At 30.9% G+C, this 9,989-nt stretch overlaps 1 protein-coding gene across 1 annotated transcript; it reads left to right on the top strand.

The window, feature by feature from the left end:
• Nucleotides 1-213: 213 nt before the first annotated feature.
• Nucleotides 214-1,126, top strand: LOC131073091 (uncharacterized). Its single transcript, XM_058009454.2, has 3 exons — nucleotides 214-398; nucleotides 508-610; nucleotides 933-1,126. The coding sequence occupies exons 1-3, from the start codon at nucleotides 261-263 to the stop codon at nucleotides 1,037-1,039; spliced, it is 348 nt and encodes a 115-aa protein (XP_057865437.2). The 5' UTR covers nucleotides 214-260; the 3' UTR covers nucleotides 1,040-1,126.
• The last annotated feature ends 8,863 nt before the right edge of the window (nucleotides 1,127-9,989 follow it).

Genomic DNA, 9,989 nt, shown 5'->3' with positions numbered 1-9,989 from the left:
TTCTGAGTGAAGATAAGCCATGAGAAGGAACAGCCATCATTCTAATGCACTCGCAAGAGATGGTGGATCCATGCAACTACCCACAAATGGGCCCTACAACTTCGCTTCACAAAGTGGATGTTTGGCATGCCTCAATCCAACAACTCAATTCATCATGAATTCAAGACTAGCTCAGGCAAAGTAGTCTACCATGGCCATTATCAGAGCATATCTTCATTGCATGGTGGCCTTTGCATTGCCTCTCATTGTCAATCTCAATAATGCCTCTTGCAGAGTGGGTAGAAATAACAGAGGAAGGAGAGGAGATTGACAATTACAACAACAATGGAGGAGAAAAGCATAGAAACATCTCTGCATCTTCCCCCTTCCCCTCCCCCTCCCCCCTCCCCCTCCTCAGGGTAAATGAATTTGTCTTTCTTTGAATCGTTTCGATTCATTTCAACTTAAACAACACACTCTAAGTTGTGAAATTGTTCTGATCAAAATGCATGTTTGTATTGATGACAGGCTATCCCAGCAATACAACGAATGAGAAAGCAGCACTGCCCCCTGCTGAGTACTACAACAAGAAGAAGAAAGCTTCTTCCAATTCAAGAGACATCAAAGCATGGTACCCATCAAACTCTCTTTCGACTATTTTATATCATCTATGAGTTTGTTTTGCTATTCGTTATGAAAGCACTAACCTCTAGCTTTCACTTTGCATTGCTGTTTCTTCTATAGAAAATTGTATATCACCCACGAGTTTACTTTGCTTTTTCTATAAAAGATTGTACATAATTGGCCAGCTTATTTTGTTTTTTCTATATAAGATTGTATATTATGGACGAGTTTATTTTATTTTGTTATCTGATATGGAAACATGAAACGTCATTTTTTATTTATAAATGATAAGTAACATAGAATGGTAATGATGGATGGTGCAACTGCAGCTTATCGGCTCTGTGTTGCTGCTGGTTGTTCGATGAGTGCTGCTGTGATCTCACTGATCTATTTATCAACATCTGAACACTCTCAATCATCATATGAAATATTGTAGTAATAGTTGTAGCAGTTGAAGCTGTATATCCTTTGTTATCAGAGCTATTACTTTCTAATAGAATGATCTAATCATATTATTGGTATTTGTGAAGTGTTATTGTCTTACAGTCTCTATTTTTTCCTTCTCTTTTTCTCTTTCTAAACAGCAATGATTTCATGTGATATAGATGTTGTATCAGATCTGGGTTTATGATTTTGTTGAATTGAAACGTACTTATGTCAACATTGACGGGATGCTCACTGTACTTATGTCGGATGGATAAGTTCTGATCTCTGTATGTTTGTGGGCCGGTTGGAGTTTCAAGAAAACACCTAGAAATTTGCTACATAGCCGACCAATATATTGCTGTAGAATTCTACGAGTATTTCAACTGGATTACCTACCTTTTATTATGCATGATGTTTGCATACTCAATTTCTTCTTGCTTGCTATCATCATACTGACGCCACTATTTATATTGTTTTAAGTTTAAATACTTAACTAGGAAACTTTTATGGGATTCAACTTTTAGAAAATTTTATTATGTTATGTGGTTTTGTAAAGTGAGATGAATTTTTATGTGATTTTTATCATTCTAATCTTCATTTTCTATTTCTGTAATGTTGTTAAAATCTTAAAAATTCGATGAAAAATTATTATGTTATGTCGATTTAAATTATTGGAGGAGTGTCATTTTGTGTGGAGATTAGCCGGTTGCCAATATAATTGAGTTGTCGGGGCAATGGTAGTATTAAGAGAACGGTATTGTCTATTTGGTATTTTACTTGTTACTATCTATTAGTTTCCATCAAATATGGACAACAATTTCACCTTCCTCAAGATCTTCTTTTGTTTGATTTGAACAAATATCAATGAAAAAAATAACAAGTGTCAACCAAATCAATTTGCCTTAATTAGGAGGGGCCCGCCCACTGTATTGAGAGGTTGTGGAGTTTGAGACCACCCCATTTGGAAGAGGTTATCCATATTTAGAATGTTGTCTTGTTCGTGGTGATGGAGGTGGACTTTTGACTTTTTGACGACTTTGTGGGTTGTAGTGTGAGGGTTCCGAGTGGCTATTCCTCTAATTCAAATGAGGAATCTAATATAGGAACATGACAATGATGGATTATGGGCCATAAAGAAGGGGGTGCTCCCTTGTTGATTCAACAAAATTTTATTGGCTTGAATTTGAATCTACATGGGCATATTAGATATCAAAGTGAATAGTAAAATTTATATCCATAGTAGAATTAGCAAAATAGACATAATTTTAATCTTTCCAAATGTGAAAGAGAATCTCTATTTTAAAAACATGCCATAGTTAAGAAAACTCAACAATAATTTTACTTCATCCCTCAAAAGGACATTGTGTTGGGTGAGAAATTCAAGTCTTAGAGGCTAGAAAAATTTAATGAATCCATTGCCAATCATTTTGAGCACAAGCATAATATTAGTACATATGGAAAGGGGTTTCTAATTTACCCACAAAAAATAAATTAGATTTGAAAATACAAAGTTGTATCAAATAGGTGCCGATTGTTGAACCTTAATAGAGCAAACATTAGGCAAAATGAACAATGTTATGCTCCATAGTAGCTTCCTAGTTGTCTATTTTTTCAGCCTAGATGAAGTTGGGGGATAGTAAAGACAATATATCATTTAGTTTTAGAATCAAGAGAGAGCCACTTATATCCTTTCTTCAAATTGTAATTATGAAATGGTGCATTATATACCACTTCTAGTCTTTTTGCCATGGATTGAGGGATTGCACCAAGATTTTGTGCATATGTTGAAACAACACAACTTCAATTATAGCTTGGTAGGTTTGATTATCATACTAACATTAAGTCAAACTCGCTTTGGCTTGAGGCCAACAAAGTCATATGGAATTGGTGACAAAAGTGCGATTGAATTTGATGGTGAGAAGTTTCTTTTAATAAATTATTCAAGTTTCTTTTGATAATAATTATTTTTATTTTATTATATAATATTTTTGATATAAATTGTTTAATAAATTTTTATATTAGTATTTTAAATTATATTTTGTCATTCATTATCATGACATTTTAGGTAAGAGTAGATTGTCAATCATATTAGATATAAAAATGGACATCTCTATCACAATTGCGTGTAAAGAAGATAGTAACAATCCTTTATTATGTGACATTTCAAATCATTAACATTGACTCTAAATTTTTTAATTATAATAAAAACCATATACTTTATTGTTCTCATTATCAATAGAAATATTGATGTTTTATTTATTTGACAATTGTATTTATACCTTAAAATGTTAATACAAATAATGCTACATAATTTATACTAAAAAATATATAATAGAATAAAAGAAATAATTATCAAAATGAATGTTGCCAATTTTATTTTAATAATAAATTATGTAGAATTTTAATATTAACATTTAAAATTATATTTCATCATCTATTTTAACAATATTTAGAAAAAAAAAGATTGCCAATCATGATAGATGTAAATATGGACACCTCTATTATTATTATGTGTAAAGATGGTAGTACCATTTGAACTTCATCAAGAAACATTTTTGAATAATTAAACTATTTAAAAATAAATTAATTGTAATAAAAATCTTGTAAAGATGGTAGTAACAACCTTTCATTAAGTGGTGTTTAAATTATTAAATTTATTAAATTTTTGTTAGTTATTGTAATACTTGATATTAAGCCTGAAGGGGCAACATAGTTGGTTAAGGGCTTTGGGTTCTTCCCTTATAGGTCCCAAGATCAATTCACGTTGTCTCAGGTAATTGGCATGTGGTTGGTTTAGGCCCAACTGTTACTTATGGTGGACTAGTCTTGCCTCAATTCGCCTCTTCAACACCCCAAAACTTGGCAAAATGTAAGACCAAGGCAAGGGTCATTAGGTTGAGTTGTTTGGGGCCAACGCTTGCTGTAGCCTTTGGGGATACAACAAGGTTATCCAAAAAAAATAAAAAAAGAAACTTGATATTAACTTCAATAATCTGGTTGGTTTAAAGCCTAGTTTTTATAAAAAATTAATTATAATAAAATATAAATACTTTGTTATTCTCATTATTAATAGAAATGTTGATATTAATTTAAATTATATGATAGTTGTATTAATAGGATACATGTAATGCTTTGAATCTAATTTTTATAATAAATTTAAATATAATATTGTTGAAAATTATTTTTTAGTTAATTTTTAATAATATTCATTAAATATATATATTTAAAAAATTATATTTTATGATTGATTTTTAATCTTTAATTTAAAGGTTATAAGTAGAATTCATTTTCCTTATGAGAACATGTTAAATATTGTAATGTTAAAAATCGTATTCTTATGTAATACTCTCTTTAAATATTTTTGAGTTATGATAACTAGGTAATATTTTATGCATTAATTTGTGTGTAATATTTGTGGATTATTGTAATAATCCAATGATTTTTTATGTAAATTTGTAGAGTACCAAGAAACATGTTAGTCTCATTTTTGTAATTCAAATTTATGTTTTTGATACTTGTTATCAGTGAGGTTTGCACACTTGCTGAGTTGGAGAAACTCAACTACCTAGTGTAAAATGAGACCATTCTAGGTTGTGGGTGAACTATGATGGAAATAATGCTTTAGAGAAATCTCTAGTTCCCTTGGTATTTCATCTAAAATCTAGCTGGCCTACTATAATTTGCAAGGAAAATGATAGAAAAAATAAACTAAAGCTTGCAAAGTGAGGTGATATACCAAATCTTTGTAGGACTTGTACTTAATTGAAAAGATACACAATGTGATCAACAAGGTCATCACAACATACACAACTCAATATTTAATATATTTCCACATGAGTGATTTATAGAGAAGTTTAAAAGTTATGATAATATTTAGAAGGAACAACCAAGATGACTTCTTATGAGCCCATACGAGTATTTTCACAATAAAGTCATACATAAAACTTGATAAATACACAAACTATGAAGTTTGCAAATGTATATATTTTTTATAAATTGGAAAATGAAAGAGACTACAAGTTCAGGATCAAATAATTTCATCACCAATCAAGATCAACCATTCATCATTCTACATAATTTTGAAGTCTTGAATAGGTAAAATGTGTTAAGTTTGGATCAGATTTATATGATTAGGTAATTTTATATTTTAAATATTGAACACAATGAGCTTAATTTCAGTCTGATTTAGGTTCACTGCTAAGTAATTGTCAGAATACAGTTTTCGCTTTCAATCTGATATATATATATATATTCACACAAATAATTTATATCTTCCACGTACGTAGTTCTTTTCATTGATTTAGTATTTCAATTTGTTATATTCTCCTTCATCCATTCTAAGGAAATCACGTTATCCTTAAATAATATATCTACAGACTTCCTTAAGGGCCGTGTCCCTTTAACATGAAGAGGTGGCTAGATAAATCTGTATCAGCTCATTAAAGAATCGAAACACTAACTAAAAATGAAGTTACATAATAATGCTATTAATTAAATATAGTAATAATTATTATTATCTAATCAATTTGACAATAATAATAATAAATAACATAATGATATATATTATTAAATGTTGAAGGCCTTAAGGCCAATTTAACATTTAATTTTATCCGACTGAAGCTATAAATCATCAACACTCCCTCTTAGCTAGGGAGGATAAAAGATATTGGGAGAAATATTCATAAATCGTATGATGCTTATCTTGGGACCATAGTTTCAAGATGTGAATTGCCTCTGTCGGTGATTCTATTCACAAACTCTTGAGTGGATTGCCTCTGTCGGCGATTCTATCCATAAGCTCTTGTGTGGATTGCCTCAGTCAGCGATTCTATCCACAAGATTTTGTGTGGATTGCCTCAGTTGGCAATTCTATCCATGAGCTCTCACATGGATTGCCTCAGTCGGCGATTCTATCCATGAGCTCTTGTGTGGATTGCCTCAGTTGGCGATTCTATCCACAAGCTCTTACTTGGATTGCCTCAGTCGGCGATTCTATCCACGAGCTCTTGTGTGGATTGCCTCTATCGGCGATTCTATCCATAAGCTCTTGTGTGGATTGCCTCAGTCGGTGATTCTATCCACAATCTTGAGTTATTGTAAGATCGTCACCTTCCAATAACCTCAAAAAATACAAGTGGAAATCATTTGGAAGTCATCACTTCTGTATGATTTACACAGGGCCCATAAAATAATTATTAGTATTAATAATAATAATCAATATTTACAATTTTACCTCAGAAGTGCTCAATCTTTATTAGTAAGCTCCCTCTCAATCACAAGGTATCTTGAGTTTCTTCTAGAGAACATATTTTTCTGAACATACGTCTGAATTTTTGACTTCAGCAAGGGACGCTTGTAGTTTAAGTTTGAGAGGACAAGTTCTTGCAATGTGGCCATATTCATCACATATGAAACATTGTACTTTAGAGGAGTCTCTAGGATTCTTGAATGATCGATTACCATATGTCTTTTTGTCCTTTTTCCTTTTCAAACTAGAGACTAGAACTTGAACATCTTCATCAACGAGTTTCATGATTCCTCTTGATATTAGGTTACACTCTTCTTGAATGCAGACAACTTTTAGTCTATCAAATTTGGGAACTTTAGATCGAGCACTAACTCCTTGTCTAAAGTTTTCCCATGAGATAAGGAGCCCATTTAGAGTTATCATAGTTAGCTCCTTATTATCATAAATGTGACCAATTGATGAGAGCTGGTTCCTTAATTCTGTTATCCTCATAAAATATGAAGTGATAGTCTCTTCTTTACTCATTTTAATATTAGAAAGTTGATTTTTAAGTGTGAGGATTCTGCTCGTGTTGTTAATCTCAAACATGCCTTTCAAGGCTTTGAACATGTCATATGCAGAATCTAACCTTGTAATGATAGGTAGTAGATGACTTTTTACTCCATCTACTAATAACTCCATTGCTTTAATATTGTTCTTTTCCCACTGACTCTGTTCGTCTTTTCCATCAGGTTTAGAATGATTCTCTATTATTGTTTTTAACTCATTCTTCCTTAGTACCAACATCATTCGTAGTTTCCATGAATCATAGTTTGAGGCACCTTCAAGTCTGTCTTTGAATCTAATTCCATTTGTCATTTTAAAATACAAACTTTCAAGGAGATATCAATCTGATCTTAATTGGATCTTCCTTCAGGCAGTTAGGCTTTATAGAAGGAAACTTGGCTTTGATACCATGTTAAGTTTGGATCAGATTTATATGATTAGGTAATTTTATATTTTAAATATTGAACACAATGAACTTAATTTCAGTTTGATTTAGGTTCACTGCTAAGTGATTATCAGAATACAGTTTTCGCTTTCAATCTGATATAGATGTAGATTACAATGTATATATATATAGATTCACATAGATAATTTATATCTTCCACGTACGTAGTTCTTTTCACTGATTTAGTATTTCAATCTGTTATATTCTCCTTCGTCCATTCTAAGGAAATCACGTTATCCTTAAATAATATATCTACGGACTTCCTTAAGGGCCGTGCCCCTTTAACATGAAGAGGTGGCTAGATAAACCTGTATCGACTCATTAAAGAATCGAAACACTAACTAAACACGAAGTTACATAATAATGTTATTAATTAAATATAGTAATAATTATTATTATCTAATCAATTTGACAATAATAATAATAAATAACATAATGATATATATTATTAAATGTTGAAGGCCTTAAGGCCAATTTAACATTTAATTTTATCCGACTGAAGCTATAAATCATCAACAAAATGGCTTACTTTTATTGATTCAAATGGTACAAATTGAGTGCAAGTTTAAAAATTATTCCATTTCTTCATGAAATATGAGTTACAAGGCTATTTTATCTAAAATATTCATTTAAAACTATGCTCTTTGAGTTACAAACCATTGTAGAGCAAAAAAAAACTACTTTTTTTAACTAGCAAGAACTAGTTTTTCTTAAGCCTAGGTGTTCATTCTCATTCCCACATGGGAGAGAATCTAGGATCTTCTAAAAACTATAAATATATGTTGAAAAGACTTAGTCTAGGCCTAATTTGGGTGCTCAAGGTGAGTCCTTTTCGATGTACATCTTCAACTATTTTGACATTTTCCAACATCATCCACTTTGTTTGTTGCTCATTTGACTCTTATATCCTAGCATAGTTTTTGAACTTCTCTAAGATATTTGGATAGTCTTAAAATTAGCTTAGAATTATTCTAAACTACCCTACATCTACTATGCAAACTCGTACATACCTGGTCCATGTTCTACACCTATTTTACTGCCTTCACAAAATAATAGGATATGTGTTTTCCATGGTTTTGAAGTTGAAAACCTCCTTTAAGTCATATGGAAATAAAATTGGTCATCTTAAATCTTCCAAACTACCTCATACCAAGTCATTATGGAATGAGCCTAGCCCTTGATGCATTTATTACCCATAAAGAGTACTTGTGTAGGGTAAGCTATCAAGAAAAGTCTCAAAATCTTGGAAATAGAGCCTTTGGTTATGAATCTCCTTAATACACCTTCATATTTTCTCTCTTTCATGAGATCAACTAAGCTTAAGTCAATTATAGGACTAACATACCTTTCTCCTCACTATCATGTGTTATTATGCAAGTTAGGATCATCTCTATTCAATTGTTAAAGATAATCTCTAGTTTAAAAACATGCCATAGTTAGGAAAATTCAACAAGAATTTGAATTCATCCCTCAAAAGGACATTGTATTAGGTGAGCAATTCAAGTCTTAGAGGCTAGACAAATTCAATTAATCCATTGCCAATCATTTTAAGGACAAGCAAAATGATAGTACATATGGAAATGGATTTTAATTTTCCCACAAAAAAGAAATATAGATTTGAAAATGCAAAGTTGTATCAAATAGGTGCCAATTATTGAACCTTAGTAGAGAAAACATTAGGCAAAATGAACAATGTTAGGCTCCATAGTAGCTTTCTAGTTGTCTAGTTTTTTTTAGCGTAGGTGAAGTTGGGGGATAATAAATACAATATATCATTCAATTTTAGAATCATGGGTAGGTGAGGATATGACCACCTATATCCTTTCTACAAATTCTAATTATGAAATGGTGCATTATATACCACTTCTTGTATTTTTCCCAAGGATTGAGGGATTGCACCAATATTTTGTGCATATGTTGAAAGGGCACAACTTCAATTATAGCTTGGTAGGTTTGATTATCACACTAACATTAATTCAACCTCACTATGTCTTGAGGCCAACAAAGTCATGTGGAATTAGCACTAAAATATAGATCTTAGAGATGAATCTATGAAGTAGCTACTAGAGGCTTGTGTTGTAACAATATGATGAAAGATCACCATATAGAGTGTTGAGTAATAGATAAGCCATTGCAAAATTCATCTCCATTCTGAAGCAACTATGACTTGATAGCCTCCCATTCTTTTTAAAGGTCGTTGATGACAAAAGTGCGATTGAATTTGATGGTGAGTAATTTCTTACAAAAAATAAAAGATTCTTTTTATAATAATAATAATTTTTTTATTATATAATTTTTTGAAATAAATTGTTTAACAAATTTTTATATTAGTATTTTAGATTGTATTTTGTCATTCCTTATCATGACATTTTAGTTAAGAGTAGATTATCAATTGTAATAGATGTGAAAATGAACATCTCTATCACAATTATGTGTAAAGAAGATAGTAACAATCCTTTATTATGTGACATTTTAAATCATTAATTTTGACTCTATAATTTTTTTAATTATAATAAAAATCATATACTTTATTATTCTCATTATCAACAGAAATATTGATATTTTATTTATTTGACAATTGTATTTATACCCTAAAAATGTTTTTGATTAAGGAACAAGTAGGTTTTGAAGGGACCCTAAACCATTTAACATGTCATATTACAAAAAGCTACTTAAAGATAAAAACACGTAATAGGATAGCAACCAAAAGATAACAAAATA

This window comes from Cryptomeria japonica, chromosome 7 (genome assembly GCF_030272615.1).
Source record: "Cryptomeria japonica chromosome 7, Sugi_1.0, whole genome shotgun sequence".
Taxonomy (NCBI): domain Eukaryota; kingdom Viridiplantae; phylum Streptophyta; class Pinopsida; order Cupressales; family Cupressaceae; genus Cryptomeria; species Cryptomeria japonica.
Note: the sequence above shows the minus strand (reverse complement) of the source record. Positions and strands in the feature narration are given on the sequence as shown.